The sequence below is a fragment of the Labrus mixtus genome, chromosome 9 (assembly GCF_963584025.1).
Source record: "Labrus mixtus chromosome 9, fLabMix1.1, whole genome shotgun sequence".
Taxonomy (NCBI): domain Eukaryota; kingdom Metazoa; phylum Chordata; class Actinopteri; order Labriformes; family Labridae; genus Labrus; species Labrus mixtus.
The window spans coordinates 10,227,287-10,247,681 of record NC_083620.1 but is presented as its reverse complement, the minus strand read 5'-3'; the positions used below and the strand labels follow the sequence as shown (position 1 = coordinate 10,247,681).

At 45.7% G+C, this 20,395-nt stretch overlaps 1 protein-coding gene and 1 long non-coding RNA gene across 3 annotated transcripts in view; both read left to right on the top strand.

Moving 5' to 3' along the window:
- The first annotated feature begins 1,410 nt into the window (after positions 1–1,410).
- LOC132980196 (uncharacterized) overlaps positions 1,411–20,395 on the top strand; it is a 33,566-nt gene continuing 14,581 nt past the window's right edge. The window contains exon 1 of the long non-coding RNA XR_009674144.1: positions 1,411–1,579. This is a non-coding gene — a long non-coding RNA (uncharacterized LOC132980196). The remainder of the gene's footprint in view (positions 1,580–20,395) is intronic.
- akap1b (A kinase (PRKA) anchor protein 1b) lies at positions 2,823–20,380 on the top strand. Of its 2 annotated transcripts, none has more exons than XM_061046178.1 (11): positions 2,823–2,979; positions 9,028–10,445; positions 11,701–11,825; positions 12,409–12,535; positions 12,618–12,745; positions 13,331–13,508; positions 13,874–14,024; positions 14,469–14,536; positions 14,619–14,692; positions 16,103–16,168; positions 16,605–20,380. In XM_061046178.1, exons 2-11 carry the CDS (start codon positions 9,053–9,055, stop codon positions 16,665–16,667), a joined length of 2,373 nt encoding a protein of 790 aa, XP_060902161.1. In that variant the 5' UTR covers positions 2,823–2,979; positions 9,028–9,052; the 3' UTR covers positions 16,668–20,380. The 2 variants fall into 2 exon arrangements, with proteins under 2 accessions (XP_060902161.1, XP_060902162.1); XM_061046179.1 differs by lacking the exon at positions 2,823–2,979 and adding an exon at positions 4,889–5,031.

Here is a 20,395-nt window from a genome sequence, read left to right as displayed (position 1 = left end):
AGCATGAGTCTTTAAAAAGAAGGTGTTTAGACCATAAATATCACGGGCATGAGAGTTTTTTAATTAGTGCAGTATTTCTGTCACCTCATTCTGAGTGATCTCAGAAAATGAGAACTGATCAGGTGTTAAAGAAAGAACAGGTGATAGGGGGGAGGACGTGACAAAATTGGTTGCCAGTTCTTTGACAGATGATACAAAATAGTCATTGAAGGCACTTGCAATCTTTTCTGAGTCTGAGATTAGAGTACCCTGTAGGGAAATCTGCATATTGAAATTCTTTTTCTTTACATTTTCGCCAGTGATGACCTTAAGGGTCTGCCATAATGCCTTTGGGTTGGGAGCAGATTGGGTAATTTGCTGTTGGAAATAGACCGCTTTAGCCTTACGCAGTTCGGTAGTACATTTATTTTTAATTTGTATGAAATTGTTTTTGCTCTCAGGTGTTCGACTTAACCTATACATTTTGAGGAGAGTGGCCTTCTTTTTTAGGAGTTGAGATAATTCAGAATTTATCCATGGTAATTTACTCTGCCTAGGTCGAACCTTGCTGGCAGTGGTATATTTATTCTGTATCGTCGGAAGTTTAGTTTGGAATTGTGTTAGAATTTGTTCTGGATATTCCAGCAACAGTTCATCATTCCACTCAATAGCACTAAATTCAGCGTTGAATTCAGGTAGTTTTGAAATTGGTATTTTTGATAGAGTGGGGGCGGGCATGGGTTTTTGTAGATTTTAGAGTTTTCCTTATTGCGTAGATAAGCGAATGATCTGAAATAGCCATATCTATTACACCAGACATTGCATATTTTGAGGGTTGATTTGTTAGGATAAGATCCAGAAGTGAGCTGTGTGTTTTGCCAATTCTTGTTGGATCTTTGATTAATTGATAAAGTCCAAGTTTCATTGCAGTGGCTTTCAACGATTTTGATGAGCCATCATTCCAGTCAAGGTTGGTATCACCCAAAATTACAAGCTCCTTTGATGTAACAGATTTAATTATTTCAGAAAGCTGAGATAGATAGGCACTTTCATTGACGTTAGGAGGCTTGTAGGTGACAATAATAGTGATTGCATGTTGGGGTGTAAAATGTATTACCATATTTCGGGGGATAGAGTAGGAAGAGAGAAGGGAATGATAGTAGGAGATGGATTTCTGGAGTGAGGGAGACAGACGTGAGTTGTGGGCAAAAGCATGAGTTGTGGTTGCGTTACAGCAGTAAAAAGTCTGTTGCAATTTGCCTGTGCGTATAGTCCCCATAAATGCAGCAGAATTAACAAACAAATATTTGAGTCAGGCCCGGGATTAAACTCAACATTTCCAATAAAAAGCAGGATTAATATTAAAAGTCTAGATGTGCTTAAAACGTAGGCAGTTTACCGGGGGGCTGATTAGCGGTGCGGTCTTGTCAGTGTGAGATCACTGATCTAAGCCCATTGGCTCGTTGTGGCAAGCCCTGCAGCTCATGTTGAAATTTCCGAGAAGCGTGCTGAGCAACTGACCAATAACGACAGAGCGGATCAGCAGACCAATCAGAGCAGACTTGGCCCACGTGGGGTCTAACAGTGGGGGCTCAGCAGAGTGTAGCTGACGGACTCAGAGCATAGAGGGAGCAAGGAGGAGCAGTACATGAAAACAGACACTTTTTTCGAACTTTAGCTATTGTGAACGTACAAAAGTAGGTACATAGATTAAATATACGAACCCCAAAAAGGGCATAATATGGGCTCTTTAAATAAACTTTTTTAAAGTTCTTGTTCCTAAAGGTCATCACGGGGTAACGTGTTCCTAAAGGTCATCACGGGGTAACGTGTTCCTAAAGGTAATCACGGGGTAACATGTTCCTAAAAGTCATCATGGGGTAACGTGTTCCTGAAAGTCATCACGGGGTAACGTGTTCGTAAAGGTCATCATGGGGTAACGTGTTCCTAAAGGTCATCACGGGGTAACGTGTTCGTAAAGGTCATCACAGGGTAACGTGTTCCTGAAGGTCATCACGGGGTAACGTGTTCCTGAAGGTCATCACGGGGTAACGTGTTCCTGAAGGTCATCACGGGGTAACGTGTTCCTAAAGGTCATCATGGGGTAAAGTGTTTGTAAAGGTCATCACGGGGTAAAGTGTTCCTAAAGGTCATCACGGGGTAAAGTGTTCCTAAAGGTCATCACGGGGTAACGTGTTCCTGAAGGTCATCATGGGGTAAAGTGTTCGTAAAGGTCATCACGGGGTAACGTGTTCCTAAAGGTCATCACGGGGTAACATGTTCCTAAAGGTCATCACGGGGTAACATGATTTGATTCGTCTTCATCGTTTAAAACATCGTTGATTAACTGTTGTTCTTCTTCTTCACTTTTTTAAACTTAACATGTAAATCACGATTTTAAAGAAGCTGATTGAATGTTTTTAAAATGTTTAAAAGTTGGAACATGAACTTTTAAAAGAAGGGGGTAAATTATACCCTAAAGGAGTGATGCATCATGGGAGACAGAGGCTGTTCATACATTTTTTTATTAACTCATAGCTCATATTTTAATAAAATCATGAAACTGTTATTTTAGCCCAAATACAACAAAGAACAGCAAATAATTAATTTACCAACATTTTAATTTTAAATGTAAACATGTCTGCCCATGTAAGCATAAGAACTCACAACTAACATTCTAGGAATATAATATATTCTATTATATATATAAATTATTCTATTATATATATAAATATCATATAGTGTAATAGTTATTACTGATGAACATTTTATTTTATTTGTTAAAAAGTGTTCCTTTACCGCATTCTGAGATGTCGCGAGACTGGAAGTATCGCGAGATTTAACCAGCTGTTTAGCCTGTGTGTTTTTTTTAGACTGGTGCTAGTCGGTCAACACGTGGGGAGGAGAGGCTGACTTTCCACACAGGGACACGTTTGAAGACTCTCTACATTATCAGCAGTATCGCTCTCATAGTGGCGGCACCGAGGACCGTGAAATACTGTAAGTAACGTGAAGGAGAGGAAGGAGCGCGTTTCACACACCTGAGGGGGGCACGCCGATAGCATCTACATCATGTCCCTCACACACACACACACACACACACACACAGCATGACTGGGTTCAGATCCACGCACAGTGTAAAAAACCCGCACAGACGTGATTCCGCGTGTGTGTGGTCAGTGTAGTGACAGACTGAGAGCAGTAATCCCGTCATGTCATTGAACAATGCTCCTCTTCACACACTGCTGCTAGCTCCTGTTGTGTAAGTTAGATTAGCCTCGTTCCTCCTCTCTGTGGAACACCAATCTGATGCTCGCATGCGTTATTATAACTCTTATACATGCTGCACATGTGCTGTGTTGGTGCACAGGCCACGGACATGCTAGCAGGCTAACATGAAGGTCTGCGGCCCGTATAGGACAGCAGCTCTCTCTCTGTCCCTCTGTGGGTCTGAATGTCCTTTAACCCTGCGTCAGTCCGACACAGGCCCCCATTGGTCCGTGTTGGTGCGTTCACAGTGCTCTGTGAGCCGGCCTAACACCATAGAAAGTGTCCTTAAACACAAAGGTTTCATTAATTCACGGTGTGTGGGGCCGGGAGTGATGCAGGAAGGTTACTGTACGACGAGCTGCCTTTACATGACGGTGTTTGTCGACATTATTTAACGTTTTAGCAGTATAACCACTGAGGTTGGCTAGCCTGCTAACTTCACATCATGCACCGCGGCCTCCTTACGAGCCATGCTGTGTGATGCATTCACGTGCTCCTCGGATTTTCCCCATTCCGCGAGTTTGAAACTTCCAGCACGGACGCAACAACTTAAATGTGTTGCATGTTTTTTTATCAACTAATCTAGATTTCCCCACGTGCACGGCAACTAAATGCTACAGCCTATACGTGTAAATTGGTAGATTACATTTTTTTATTAAGTGAAATCGGTGTACGTTGGTGTGAAGTCGGCAGATAAACAAACTTTACAGCAACAGCAAGGTTAAACTCCCAATCGTGGGTAGCATAACTTTCTCTTGCTTTATAAGTGGTTGTGTAGCCTACACGCAGTTTTCTCCCAGTGATAACTATTTAGTCCGATTATTTCGTCAACACGAGACTGGGATGTCATAAAACACCTCTGCGCCCGGTGTTATGTCGAGAAATGTATTCCTGCAGAGATTTGCATGCACCTCGCTGAAGTGTCAGAAAACGGTATAAATCTTGTTTTCTGGGTGCAGATCTGTGGTGACAAATTATGTATAGTGTTGAAGTTTATACTTAATACATGTTAAGTGTTTCTTATAGTTCTGCAGACTCGGGAGAAGTCGCATTTTCATTAACCTGCGTAAATATAACCTGCTAACTGTGTTTGAATTTGAAGTGTTTGTAGAGTAAATTTAAATGTAGAATTAAAGTCCGGCAGAGTATAAATTATGTTTGCCATAGATTACATTGTCCTGCGAGGTGAGTGTGATTCTTGGTAGGGATGCGTTTCTCGACGTAACACCAGTCGGATGTCGCTCCTGATCGTGCTCCGCCAAACCCCACGTTATATTTTATGAATCCTGTGTTTCTGGTGTATTCACCGAGCTTTGTGTGTGTGTATACTGAACATAAGGTCTCACATGGACGGTCAATGTGTTCGGATGAATTCGGCGTTTAAATAAGACACATTTATAAAGTTTATTTTACTCTGTCATTGCTAATTTAGGGCTTCATGGTGTTTAATCTCTATTGTAGCAGACGGGTTAAGATGAATGAAGAATTTTAAAAAAAAGGCAGGGAATACTTTAATTAGTTTAGTTTTATCCTGTCTGGATGCTGTAACATTATACGACTGGCTAATGCAGTCTCCCGTTCAGCTGTCTGATAGCCACATAGCATGCTAGTTAGCCTGTGTGTGTTGTAGTTGAATGCTCGGAGAGGACACCGGGATTATTTATCATGAGCCACAAGGACCCACAGGGGAGATATTATTAGCACGATGCTAGCGGGGTATGGTCGGGCTTAGGCTACGTTAAGTCCTCGCTAAAAGTTGACATTATGACCCTCAGCAACCCGGTGAGTCCCCCCCAGCCAGCCTGTCGTGTTTGTGTAAAGCAGAATACTCCAGTTTCCATCAGGCTGGTTTTATTTTAAATGAATGATTAGCATGCTGTTGTAGCTAACATAAAGCCCAGCTAGCTTGAGTTTATAATGTAGCAGGGATGCTGCAGTCCCGTCATACATGTCAGCCGGACTGCTTGCAAAAAGACAATTTAAGCTACCTATGAAGACATGATTGCAGAGTACCTGCTGTAACATTGCTCTACCAGTCGAGCTACAGATCGACATGTATGAACACCTCACACCTGTGACATGTCACTTGTTATACTGCAGTAAGAGAGGCAGTGTGTCAGGTTAGTGGGCTGTGCCATTACGCTGCCTGTAGTAAGCACACAGACAGGTTTGTAACACACTGCCTGGCCACTCCCAGGATATCTGAACACCAAGGTCACCGTCTGAATCCGGACTTTGAGGTCAATATAACAGTGGCATGCTTCAGTCTAACCTGTGAGGAGTGATCCACATTTGTTCTTCTGTTGTAACCTTGTCCAAGGTGAATGTACTCCTGGTGTGTGTGTGCCACAATTTATTAGAACTGTATGTGCAGGCTGGCTGTGTTCTAGTTCACCTGCAGAGGTTTCTGGGGTGGACTTGATATTCACATCTGTACATAGACAGAGGAGCTGAGACCCCAGATTTTAGTTTCTCATGGTGAGACTGTTCACCGGGGGGGGGGGGGGGGGTTGGTTTAACCCTTAACCTGTGAACCAGGTGTAGTCTACACAAAAGCAGACACATCTTGATAAGGGAGTGTTGTTGTTTTTGGTAGTAAGCCTTTGTTTTGGTGTTCAAAACTTATTTTTTTCTTTACAGTATTTGTTGTTTCTGTAGGCTGTGGCTTTACGGTCAAACCTCCATCCGCCACTTCCACGCCTTTCTTTTTACATCATGTCTCCCCTCAGGGACCCTTTAAAGACTTAAAGACTTCTTTAAGACGAGGTCTGCAGCATTAATATCTAAAGACTGAAAAGTTTATGATAATTTTTTTAATATGGATGAAGTTTTCAAGAGTTGTTAAATAATTCTCATTCTCAAGCCACTTCTTCGAACACTCAAAGACTCGCTTACTCTCCTCACGTGAGAAGAAGTTTTAACATCCTGACAAACTGAAGCGTTTATGTGACTAGTTTGTGATAATGTCCTTAAGACCAGCGGTTCTCAACTGGTGGGTCGCATAGCCATTTTCAGTGGGTCGCGAATGTGTGCCTGGAAAAAAACTTTGTGTGAAAAAGTCTGTGAAGCACTTTTTAAAAATGATAGTTTTGTTCAGTTTCTTGCTTATGTCACATGTTTTGTACCAACTGAGGTCCAAACTGCACAATTTTTCAGTAAATTAATCTGATCTGGTCGAAAAATATCCCAAATATGGGTCGTGATTTTTTTTCTCGGAGGAGTTGGTGCTGGGTCCACACACCCTCTAACAGTCTGTCACATTAGTAACTCAGTATTATCATATAAAGTCAGCTGGTGTATCAACACACTTCAGTTAGACTTCTGTTGGTTTGTAAGAAAGTCTGATCCTCGTGTTAGAGGGCCGCGTGGGCCAGTGTCCTCTTCCTCCCCTTTCTGTCACAGTCTGCACGTCGTTGCATTATTAAAGACGAGAGCTCAACATGTTTGTGTGTTTGCTCGCTCGAGCTGCTCAGCTGTAGAATCACGTTTTTATATTCAACAGCTTTAGCTGGAGAGTGTTAAAGTCCACCAATGAGAGGCTCTTATATCTGTAATCAGTGAGACATACATTAATGATGATGTCATGTTTCTGCTGCAGCTCATTTCATGTTCTGCATTGACTGAGTGTTTGAGCCATCACTTCTTAATCATTCAAACTAAGTAGGATGTTCACATTTAAACTGTAACGAGGTGTTCATATTCAAAATAATCAGACCGTCTGAAGTAGTTTACAGTTTGATCCAGCAGAGGGCACTCTCAGCATAACTTGATCATTGCATGACCTCTTGACCTCAGTAAATGAAGACAGTAATGTTGTGGGGGAGTGATTCAGGAGATGCAGACTGACATGAGGGAGACTCGTCTCTCCGCAGACAGCAGCCCCACTCATTGGAGGAGAGACTCAGGGTCACTACAAACCTGCAACTCTCCAAGCTGGCTCACCAATATCTGTGTTTACCAGGAACGTGTGTGCGCTTGAATAAAAAAGGGAGCTGATCCTGATCAAGTTAAGACTTTAGTTTCTGGAGCACGATGTAAAAAATAAATCATTCCTTTAGGATTGTCAGCAGGCTGTTATGAATCTGTAGTTTTAATGATCGGATGGAGAAGAACATAACAAATAGGGATGTATGCAATTAGCCAGTAAATTCAGCACCCTCTCCAGTCGGCACCAGAATCACTGGTCGTTTAAACTGAATATTTTGATCAGTTCAGGCCCGCTATGCTGGTCATGCTGTTTGTAAATTGTAACGCAGCTGCCGGCCACTAGATGGGGCTGTAGTTCTGGGGAATGCCCTACCACCCTAATGTAAACAAGCACACTGAACAGATAGCCTCTCGAAGCATGCGTTAGTAGAAGTTTGATCTAGAAAATGGAGTTGGATTTGTATAAAAGCTGTGTCGGGTTAAACTGGGATTTAACCACTCAACTGAAGCTATGCATCACCACAGTTAACCTGCGGGGGGAGGGGGGGGCGATGGCTAGCTGCTAGCACTGCTAATGTTAGCCACACTTGTCAAACGCTGATGCTGTGAGCCTGTGTTTAGCCCATGCATCAACCTTGGGGGTTGAAATATTTTCTTCTTTCTTCAACCAGTGGAGTCGCCCCCTTTTGGACACTAAAATGATTGCAGGTTTAATGAATTTTAACAGTCTGTGGTTGTTACTTAATGTTGACAGTTATCCCCGGCCTGTGCTGCCTGCAGAGAGACAGTTGACTATGTCGAGCAGGTGGACAGTTGCCAGAGAGGTCAAAAGTCCCCCATTTGCTCTCTCACACACTCACACACACACACACACCCCCGTACATGTATGAAGCTTGCAGCAGCTGTCAGAGCGAGACGTGTCGGGCAGCATGGCTGGTTGTGATTGAGACGGGTCTTGTGACTCGTTCCTGTGCAGGTCTGTTAAGGAAAGGCATGTGCAATCGTCCTTTTTTAACAGTCACACACACAGTCACTCACACACACAGTCACACACACACAGCTGGAGCTGGTTTGCTTCGACTCCATCGATCCTGTTTGTTTGTTTTTCTGCTCTTTGAGTTTTTTCAGGATTTATTTCAAACTTTATTTAAACGAAGCACACAGCCGTTTAACCCTTGAAGTATTGACTTCTTGAAGGTCACTTCCAGAGATCTGAGAAATCTTGAGTACTTGTTTCAGACTGGAGGGAGGTCATATTTAGCTGTTAATCTAGGAAGTATACGCCCCCCTATTTTATGTTTATTTATTAATGAACAAAGTTTGAAACATTTGTTTTATTATCTCAGCTGACCTTCATTGCAAAGAGTTCATCTTCAGGATCAGGTTTTTGAGGGGTCTGATCGTGTGTTTTTAGTGGGTTAGGTATCAGATAAAGAATGCCAAATCTCTTTTTTGACCCTTTGTTTGCAAAGCATTAAATAAAGCAGAAATAGTACATGCACCCCATGTACAATGCTTAGGGCCTCGGGTTGGAATCCGACCTGTTGCTCGCTTCCTTCATGTCTCTCTCTCTCTCTCTCTCTCACATTTCTGACTCCACCCACTGTCCTGACTTTCAAAATAAAGGCATAAAAAGCTCCAAAAGAAAGAGCCGTGGTCCTCATGGTTCAGGTCAGATGTTTGTAGTCTTCATGAGTGTCTAAAAGCTCAGATGTGTTTTTGTTCAGAGCTCATTAATGAGAAGAACAAATAAAGACGTCACTTATAACACTGAATCTTAGAACGGCCCGCAGAGTGGCTCTAATATTGTGGAAGTGGATCTAATATTAAATGTCTGTTTCTACCTTCCAGGTGTAGCTGTTAGCGTCCTGAGGAAATGCCGCTGAGGTTTCGCTCTGTCGTTCCCTACACGCTGCCCGGAGTCCTCGCACTGATCGGCTGGTGGTGGTACATCTCACGGAAGAAAGACCGCCTGATAGGCCATGATGGTCCCGAGGGGGCCCCCGCCGCGATTGGCCTGAGAACGTCTTCGACAGAAGGGAGCAACGGATTGGTGGAGAAAGGCACAGAGAGCCCTACAAATGACACAGTTAGCTCCGCCCACATACCTGCACAGGGCGGGAACCCGAGAACACAACATGTTTCCTCGGAAGTAGCGCCAATATGTGAGGACGCTGCTCCTCACCTGGACAGAGTCCCACCCCTCTCCGCTCAGACTTCACCTGGGAAAGAAGAAGAAGAGCTACAGCTGTCACTGAAGGAACAGAAAGAGCCGGAGAGAAGCTCGCTATCAGAGCCGGAGCCAGCAGCAGAGGAGGCCATCGTGTCCTCGCAGTCTACCAAAGTGTCAAGCTCCCCCTCCCTCTCTGACGCAGAGCGGCCAGAGCCCGAGGGGGAGGTCTCAAAGCACCACAGCACTGTAAATGCACAGGAAGAAATGCTAGTCTGTACCCTGACCCCCGCCAGAGTCCAGAGAGTGACCCCATCAGAGGCTGACTCTCTGGAGACCCCGCCTTCAGCACAGGATTTCCACCAACACGTCCTGACCAGCACGCCGGCCTTCCCCTCCACGTCTCTGGCCTCCACATCCCTTAATGCCATCCAGGACTCCTCGGCTCACTCGTCAGAGACCACCCAGGATGACCAGGAGCCGGATCTGGAGCTTCTGGCAGCTGGACTTATAACTGAGGTCATCTCGGCAGCCACCCAGGAGGTCCTTGGTGTCACCAGCAGCCAGGTAACAGACCGCAGCGGCAGACTCTGCTCCCAACATGAGCCAATCAAAGCGGAGCAGCTCCACCTGCTGACCAGCCCGTCACAGAGCAATAAGGAGGGGATGTCTAATGGCATCTCCTCGGCTGCAGGATGGGAGCCTGCAGAGCTCCGAAGTCATCAGACACTCGGTGCACAGAGAGGACACTGGCCGGCTGCTCAGAGCTCGTCTCTACTCAACAAGCTGAGAGGAGACGAGGCGGCGGCGCTCGCCGAGGACTCAGCCTGCAGCACATGTCACTCCGAGGACGGTGTCAGCAGCGAGGACCTGCACAACAGCATGTTTGACAACCACACGGACATCATCCAGGTGACAGACCTGTCGGTGAGAGAAACCTCCCAGACTCCGTCACTGGTGGAGTCGGCAGCAGAGGAAACGATTCAGGCTGAAGGGGACGACATCTCGGTGGACGCTGCAGGAGACATAAAGAGGCTGAACGGGATGGGACTGAGGAACGGAGCGCATGGGGCGTGTGAGGAGACGGATCAGTCCGGAGGTAAGACAGCTCTCTGTTTATTCCTGATGCTAGTCTCAGTAAGTCAGTGATGTTTAGAGAGTTATTCATTTAATATTAAGAAGCATGCCAAATAATGAGGTGTCAGTCCATTTAAGTGTTTATTTGTGACTTGTCAGAAGTAAATAGACTCCTTCTTTATTACACGTGGTTCAGCGCGCTGACAGCGACCTTGTGACTCAGAGATCAGGTCTACAGGTCAGGTTGATTTCAGAGCATGCTCGTATTAAAGGATCAGTTCAGAGTTTTAAAGCTGAGCTGCTGTTTGAAAATGTGAAGAGGTCAAAGGGTAAACCGTCAGGTCCTCGGCTCTGCTGGTTTAGACCCCCTGCTCTGCATTTGTTCTCTCTTGTATGTTGGACATGTTTGAGTCTGTTGACTGCAGAAGGTTAAGAGATGTTTGTCTCAGCGGTCTGTAGAAGTTTGTAACCACGGGAACATTCTGGATAAATTTAGGGCGCACTCACATTAGGCTATCCGTACCCTACGCGAGTACGCTTGACCCCCTAAAGACCAGTTTGTGTGTAATGGAGGCGTTAGGGGTTCACTTCTTTGGCCCTGGCATGGTTATAAGAGGTGTGCATAGGCTCAAACACGGGTATGCATTGTGGCCGTGGCGTATAACCTAATCGATGTGAGCGTCGTTGTGTGTTGACTAGCATTGCACGGCGGTGTCTGTCCTCGTGTGTTGTCATTGGTGACGTTGTGTGCTGCAGGAATCAGGAGAAAATTCCCGATGGCGCCCCACTGGGTCATGAGAATTATTTTCTGTTCCCAAATCCCTTCAGACCGACCAAACTTTGACTGTATGTTTATATTTTTGGCAAAGGTCATCCCGGGTGCGAGCAGGTATTTTATGAATGCTGAAATCTGCATGTTTTTGTTATTTGTGAGACGCCAAACGACCCTTTTCCCACGTCCACCGTGCAGGTCAGAGGAGGAAACAGCCCGTGCTGCACAGATACGACTGTTTTGAAGCGTCAGGAGACGTTTAGAATTACACCATATAGCTGTCCACTTCCTTGTTTGTAGCACAGTCGTGTTCACATCTCCCACAGACCGTACTCTAGTACACATAGTCAGGTGGACCTGGCCCTGGTAATGAACTGGTCTTTGGGGTCAAGGGTACTCCGATCTGGGCTAGGGTCCCTAATGTGAAAACACCCTTAGGTGATGTTGCATTAGGTCGTGCAGGTAAAGGTCGTCCAGGTAAAGGTGTGTATTCTTGTCTCTGCAGGCTCTGATGTGAACAGTATGGACTCGGTGGACAGCGGTTGCACGATGGGCCTTAGCGACAGTCAGAGTAACCACGCGGCGTCCTCCAGCTCGGAGCTCATCATCTGGGAAATCGAGGTGCCAAAGGTGAGTCTGAACACACCTGAACTGGGCCACCTGTGATAAATACAGCAGCTCAATCCCGAGGTCATTTCAGTGCAAGTTTGGCGGTCACGGAATAAATGATTTAATAATTAACAGGTGTGTTATCGATGAGCAGATCAGAGTCCACGGTGACGGAGTTTAGACTCAAACAGCTGATCGTTTTACGAAACTTCTCTGCTCAAATAACTGGCGCTGCCAGGCTGCATGCATTGACACTGTTTGACCTGAAGGAGGGCTGCATCATCTCTTCAGTTTAAGATTTCATCTCAGCGACTGAAGATGTATTTATGTCAGTGTGTGTTTACTTCCTCCTCATTGGCTCAGTCTGGACTTCTCCTCTGCTCCATTATGTAAATTCCCTTGACCACTAATACTTATTTTGGACGTGTAGCGTGTCGTCAGTCAGACTTCAGCTGACGTGTGTCTTTATTAGAAACACAGAAACTGTCAGAGTGGAGACGGCTGGATGGACGGGAGCTCCTCGCTGAGTGAGATCTTCTGATGTGTGAAACGTTATCATCAGTTTAACGGGTTGTTGCCTCTGCTGCTTGTATTTGTCTTCCAGCATCTGGTCGGCCGGTTAATCGGGAAACAAGGGAGATACGTGAGCTTCCTGAAGCAGAACTCGGGCGCCAAGATCTACATCTCCACTCTGCCTTACACACAGGAGTTCCAGATCTGTCACGTGGAGGGTGAGTCTGAGAAACAGCGAGTTCTCACATCGAGTCTTCTCATGAACGCACACATCTCATGACTTGTGTTTGGTCTGTGTAGGCACGCAGCAGCAGGTCGACAAAGCTCTGTCCCTCATCGGGAAGAAGTTCAAAGATCTGGACCTGACCAACCTTTATGCACCGCCTCCGCCCCCCCTCACGTTACCATCACTTCCTATGACCTCGTGGGTAAGACGCCCCTCAGTCAACTAGTTCTCATTATGAATATAAACATGCTGGTTATTATGGGATGTTTGCTGTGGGAGACTGTGCATCACATTGCAGAAGACGGCAGCAGTCAGTCATATTTAAAAACGATGATCTTAAAGCTCTCACTCGTATGGCGAGATGTCGTCCTCGCCGGTGGATGTTCAGAAAGGAACGGCTCACACGAGCATGGAGGCTAAGTGGGAGGAGCTCAGTAGTTTATATGCACGTGATTGGGCGGGACAGACATGTATGTTTTATTATTGGTTTGAAGCTATTACGTGATCAAGCTCAGAGCTAACCCCGCCCACTTCACACCCGACGACCTTAAAGTTCAGAACGTGAAGATGTCGTGTGACCCTCTCAGAGTCGATGTGACGAACATGAGTTCAGTGTCCAGAGGCTTTAATCTCTGAGTCATGTTTACATCTAGATATTTATTTAAAGTCCAAACTGAAACACGTGAACTTCAGGTCCCTTCTGGGTGAGTCTGACTCCTCATCAGAGCAGCCGACCGAGACCTGGATCTGAAGTAACTGACCCCCCTCCTGTCACTCTCCTCTCCAGCTCCTGCTCCCCAGCGGCGTGACGGTCGAGGTGATCGTGGTGAACATCGTGTCGGCGGGTCATGTCTTCGTGCAGCAGCACACACACCCCACGTACCACGCCCTGCGGAGCCTCGACCAGCAGATGTTCCTGTGCTACTCGCAGCCGGGCACGCCGGCGCTGCCCTCACCTGCTGAAGGTAAAGACACTCTAAGAACTCCTCAAAACTCAAAGAAGTCTAAACGTATTACCAGCCTTTTGTTAGGGGGGGGGGTCAGAGTTAGGAAAAGCCTGAACCGTACTGGGACGGTTTGAGTCCAGCAGAGAGACTTGAGAGGCAGGTGGTCCATGAAGCTAAAGGGAATGATGTCCCAACAGGACCACATCCTGTCCTCAGAGGTCACTGGAATGCCCTCACGCCACCACTTCATGGCACCCTTCAGGAAAACAAACCGCTGTTCTAAATCAGGTCCTTCATGTGAAGCCAAATAAACCCCACTACAACGCAAATAATGTGTGTGTGTGTGTGTGTGTGTGTGTGTGTGTGTGTGTGTGTGTGTGTAGTTGGCGTGATCTGTGCAGCTCCGGCAGTGGAGGGAGCGTGGTGGCGAGCTCAGGTGATCACCTTCTACAAAGAAACGAACGAGGTGGAAATCAGATATGTCGACTACGGAGGCTACGACCGAGTCAAGATCGACTCGCTACGACAGATCAGGTGAGGGTCAAAGGTCACACGCAGTGGTACCACATCATCTGTGCAAGCAGTGTCTGCTCCATCACTCAAAGTTTCACTGAACACTGACCTCTAGTGGAGGTTTCTGTAACTGCAAAGACGACTGCAGAGCTTTGAAACATGTCCGCGTTTGATCCCCTCATGAAAAAATAGTTTCAAATAATAGATTTGTTGATCTATAAAAACAAAGTGTTTTCTAAGTTAAAGGTTTCAGTTGCTCTCTCCATTTGTGTGTGTGTGTGGTCGATGACGCAGAGTGTGTTTCTGTTGCCTTGGAGACGAACAGCTGTTTCACTACGTATAAACACTCGGTTCATAATAGGACAACAAACAGTTAATGATGAAACAAAGAGGAAGTGGGCACTCCTCTTCAGAGTGAAAGAAGCTGCTCTAATGAAATGATGTTTAACCACTTTTATTTTGCAGGTCTGATTTCGTGACACTCCCGTTTCAAGGTGCTGAGGTTTTACTCGACAACATCGCTCCTCTTCCAGGTACGACACGAGAAGTAGAGAAAGGTGCTGATGTCTGAGTCTGTGCAGCTTCTTACTCTTTGTTTCAAACGTGTCTGATCAGGAGAGGATCGCTTCTCAGCCGACGCCACGTCAGCGCTGGAGGAGATGACCAGAGGAGCGGCGCTGCTGGCCCAGGTGAGGAGACGGTGTCAGGGACTAAGGGGGGTTTCACAGGTGAGGAGACGGTGTCAGGGACTAAGGGGGGTTTCACAGGTGAGGAGACGGTGTCAGGGACTAAGGGGGGTTTCACAGGTGAGGAGACAGTGTCAGGAACTAAGGGGGGTTTCACAGGTGAGGAGACCGTGTCAGGGACTAAGGGGGGTTTCACAGGTGAGGAGACAGTGTCAGGGACTAAGGGGGGTTTCACAGGTGAGGAGACCGTGTCAGGGACTAAGGGGGGTTTCACAGGTGAGGAGACGGTGTCAGGGACTAAGGGGGGTTTCACAGGTGAGGAGACCGTGTCAGGGACTAAGGGGGGTTTCACAGGTGAGGAGACGGTGTCAGGGACTAAGGGGGGTTTCACAGGTGAGGAGACAGTGTCAGGGACTAAGGGGGGTTTCACAGGTGAGGAGACAGTGTCAGGAACTAAGGGGGGTTTCACAGGTGGCTCTGATCAGGGGTAGAGCTCCTTCATTTGGTTCAGTTTGCTTTCACGCTGCACTCAGTCAAGCTCCAAAACCTGTCGCCATGGGCAGTTCTAGGCAGCGGCCAACAGGGGCCAGTGCCCCTGTAACACTGAGCTTGGTCCCCCCTGTGGCCACCCCTCCAAAAGGAAGAGCCCCCCTAATAACACATACACAGTATTTGACTCAACAACCGGACTCAAAATCTAGTATTAAATACTCTTACTGAAACAAATATAAATCATGGTATTTTATGATGTGTGCTATTATTTGGCATTATATATATATATATATTTTTTTTTTAAAAGCGATCATCTTTGTCTATTTTTCACCTGGGTTTAATGTTCCCCTCTGGCAAAACAACTGGCCCCAGTTTGGCCCCCTCAGTAAAAGTGGTCTAGAACCTCCACTGCCTGTCGCATGTTCTGTAATGTAACGTCCGGTCAGTGGCTGCTGCCATCCGGCCTTGTGCTGCACGATGACCCCGAGGTAAACAAAAGGACAGTGGAAGAATGGTGGGAAGAAAGTTCTACGTCTGCTGGTTCAGGTTAAACGGGCCTTTCGACCGGAGAGATGTGTAACCACATTTAGCTCAGACGTGAACATTACCCTGCAAAGAGGACTGAAGGCTGCTGTTATAGCAATGCTAATGTTAGCCTCTCTCTGACAGCCAAATTCAACCCACAATGCACAGCTGTTTGATTCACTTCCCTTGTTTGGTTCGGATCGCGATGTCACTTAAGGTGAACTGAACTCTGGTGCACTTGGAAGCAAAACCACCTGTTTTGAAGAGGACCGGAGTTCAGTTCGTTGGTCTGCCCCACCACAAACAATCCAACTATCAGACAAAGGTCACTGGAGTTCAGTTCAAAGGGCTCAGGTGTGCACGCTCTCTAAATCAACGTTGTTGTCTCCTCTGCAGGTCTCGAACTACGACAACAACACGGGCCTCCCTCTGGTGCACCTGTGGAACATGGTGGGAGAAGAGGTATGCAGCTGTCCACATCTGCTCTGAGACTTTCATGTCCGGAAAACTGATATGTAGTAAACTCGTTTTCAGGCCGTGGACATTAAAAGAGAAACAGCGGGAATTCAAATATGACGAGTCTCTTGTTCTGTGTCGATGCTGAAATGTGGAACTTTACTTACAATAATTCTGTTGACACTTTATAATGAACAAAGATGTATTCCATGCGGACGTTAACATTTTATTTCATTTCATGTTGATTTACAAAACGTCACGCATTCAGCTCACATGCTGGAGGTGCTAACAATGCTAAAGTTAGCCACGCTCAGTTTGGACTGTTTGCTTACCTCGTCTGTTTCATCCACTCAAAACCGTCGTCTAGAATAACAAAAATAATCCAAATAAAAATGAGCCCTCTCTTGTGAATGATCTGAATCCTTCCTTTCTCGCCCTGCAGGTGATTTCAGTGAACCGCACACTGGCGGAGCGAGGTCTGGGGGTTTGGGTGGACGCTTTCTGAACTCCTCACATCCTCTGAGCTCCATCTTCATCCTCCACCCTCATCAGGACCCGGGTCACCCACCACTGGATCGATAAAGTTTTCTTTTGTTTGTTTTTTGTTCCCCCCCCCCCCCCTCCCCCCCCCCCTCAAATTCTTATTGAAAAGAAATTTAAAAAATAGTTTCCAGGCATGGATCCTCGGAGAACACGCCGTGCTTCACAATAATACGACTTCCTGTCCTGATCATGAACGTTGAAAGAATTTCAACAAGGACGGGAATACTTGTAAATGTTTTCTTTTTAAAAAAATAAATCTATATTGTAACTCAATAAAGGTTCAACTGACATCACGTTCTGCTCCCCGACCATCCTACGTTCACTGACTGGATCGTCACTCGCTCCTTGGCTGTAGGTCGCACGTTTTGGGTGTTTTTGGATAAAAAGGGGGTCAGTATTGCTGCAGAGACTCCTCAGGGTCTCTATCCAGCGCCAACTGCGGGACTACTTTTTCTCGTCCTTGCAGTGCGTCACAGACGAACAGCTGAGCGCACAGAAAGCAGCTCCTCTCCTCTGAACATTTCTCAGACTAAGGATTAATCTCACCTCAGCGCCACAAGGAGATCATCATCAGGGTTTTTTTTTTTTTTTCTGGTCTCAGACCACTGAGCTCCTCGTCTTTAAAGTCCAGAAACAATAATTAACATTTCACCGACATGAATCTCAGACGTTCACCCCGCTTGGATTCCCACATCGTTAGAGTTCAAACTAATTTCAACTTCTGATCAGACGTCTTCGTCCTGGCGTTGCCTTGTTGGACCGGATAGGACTTTAAGGTTTCACATCGACCAATCAGAATCTCTAACTATGATGTCATCTCCTTCCTCCCAATCATGTGGAGTGTTTCTCATGAACTTAAATTCATCGTTCAAACATGAAGACGTGGAAAAGGTCTAGTGTGGTGAACGTGGCGAGTATTTCTGCTGCTGACGGTTTAAACAGCGATGTGTGCACTGATTTACAATCATTAATGATTCTGTTGATTAAACGTTTGTGTGTGTGTTAGAATCAGGAGATGAGATGTCCTAACATGAGGACCAGGGGCGTGTCCAGAGGCTTGTCCCCCTTGAAATCTAATCGCCATGAAGAACTGCGAGCGAACTCCAGCAGGAAAAACAAATGTATTCTAAACCTTCCTGTTCTTTAAATAGCTAAAGTCTTCTTGACTTTTGGATAGTTGCAGTTATTTACTGCTTTGAGTTGTAAATTTAGACCAAAAGCACATCATCTTTTTGAGTTACTAAAAAAATAAGCTAAGAGAAAAGTTAGTCACTCTGGACGTTCAGATATCAGACAGGAAATGCTATTCGTTTGTTTGTTTGTGCACAAACTTCAGGCCTCCCCCCTGAATAAGTCAGGACCCCAGCTGGTCCCCCTAGCCATGATAGTCTGGACACGCCCCATATAAGGACAAATGATGCGTTCCATTAACCTCGTAAGTCAGAGCTGGTGATGACGTCACGACTGAGTTAATGGCGTTCCACTAACTCATTAGTAACATGGAGGCCTCCAAGAGAATGTTTGTTAGCTTAAAGCTGAAGACAAGCTACGTGAAGGTTTGAGAGAGTACTGACGCTGTGATGGATTTAATGACACTAAAACAAAACTAAATCTCTAATGAACACTTCAATGTGCAGCTTCAACTACTGTGGATGCTCAGAGCAGCCATGTTGGATTTTCACTCAGACTACTGAAGTTTTCGAGTTTCGACTTCCAGAGTTGTTCGTGATGCCGTATCAGACCAGCAACTTGATATTTCTGACTTCTGAGATCAAATTAAACGCACCAAAACCCATCACAGTTGAAGTTTAGAATAGAGCGCTTGATCTCATATTGAGCTTATTCCACATTGCCACATTATCGTCACATTATCGCCACACGGAGGTCAGTTTCCTCTGAAGCGACACCCTGATTGCAAAGCTAAATGTAAAGTCGAGCAGCTGATGAACTGTAAAAACAACCTGAGGAATAATAAACTCACCACTTCTTGATTTATGAGCAATAAAGAATAAACTGACACTATATATTTATTTAAAGTTAAAACATCGTCTCTATAACCCATTAGCAACTTCGGTACAAAAGTGAATGTTAGCATTCTGCTACAACTAAGCTAACCTGCTAGGAGTGGCTTAATACTAACCCCACCAGTCAATGGGAAAGGGCTAATTCACAGCTAATGATGTTAGCTAGCAAAGTGTTTGTCAGCTGGAATAAATATTAGCTTTTGGTAACTAAAAAAAAGTTAGCTAGCTGATATCATTAGCGTAAAAGTGCACCTTTCCTTTTCTATTCCTCTAAGAGCAGGAAGTGGTAGAATGCTAACATGAGCTGTCTGTCTGATAGCATGCTAACATGAGCTGTCTGTCTAAGGGGTTCAAAACATGGTGTTTAAAAAGCGGTTAATTTATGTCGCCCGGGTGGATTTATTAAACTTAAACTATGTACGAACTTGAACTCGGGATTACGACTTCATTACTGTTTTAGCTCCGTCTGTCGTGATCGTTTTAGTCCTCATTCTGGTTTTAAGTTAGTTTGGCTCTGAGGCCTTAAATCTGAGAAACGTGAAGTCATTCTGGTTTTCGGGGCCTAAACCAGGAAACCAGTTCAGCTCGGTCTTGCTCGCTGTGGGGTCATGGTCGGGGTCGCAGGTGCGCCCAGATTAATTAGAACATGAACTCTGTAATAATATCAAAAGGGATGACATTTAAAATCAGTGGGCGGTTCATTTGATTAGTTTGTCCTCGTTGCTGAAGAAACGCGACTTGTCTCAATCTCTCTTTGATTTTATGAACTATGTCGATCGAGCGTCACAAAGACATCTCGTCTTTCTCCGTCAGCCTGAACAAACGCCATGTGGTTCATGTGTGAGCAATAGTCAAACATCCAAACCAAACGTCAAGTAAATCCTCGACCTCTGAACCCTTCATCGTTTAAAATGATTGTCGAGAGGAGCGCCGCGTCGGTAGGATTTGTCTCTAGGTCAGTTCCAGGTTACGTAGCTGTGCATGACTCACTGGTCAGACGGACTTTGAGGGTCAAAGGTGATCGCTACAGATTGCCTCGTGTGAGTGCGCCCTCAGATGGCTCCGCCTCTCTTTCACTCAGAGCAGCTTTTTGTTAGAACTTGACCGAAGATCCGTCATTTTTTTATTTCACGAATTTCAACGTGAGGGCGCAGCTGGCGGGAGATAAACGGGTTATTGACCTTCATGAATTTAGACTTGAATGAACTCAGCACAGGTCGTCCACATGGTGGTGCTGACTGGGAGCAGTAGCCATATTGTCTACGGTCAGCGTGTGTTCACCTGGTCGTCGTCCCCCCGTCCCCCCCCCGATCAAACTCCAGATGTTGGTTTGTCTGTAAATAAGATGTCTGACTGTAATTTTCTATAACACTGGACAGAAAGAGATATAAAGGGAACATGATCATGTTTGGTTTCTGTTTGTTTTGTTCTGGTCCTCCTCCTCGCCCTCGCCCTCCGTCACTCACTCACGGCGTGCGGCTGGTCTCTACGTGTTTGCATAGTTAGACGACGAGTCGACCTTTGCATTATTTTTGAAGGGTGTGAAGTTCTTGTGCCCAGAAGCTTTTAACATGTACAGGTTTTTGCTAGGCTCCTCTTCAGTTGATTGTACAGATCTGTTAGGAGAAAAGAATAAAAGTTATTCAAAGTGTTTTTTGGTTATTCT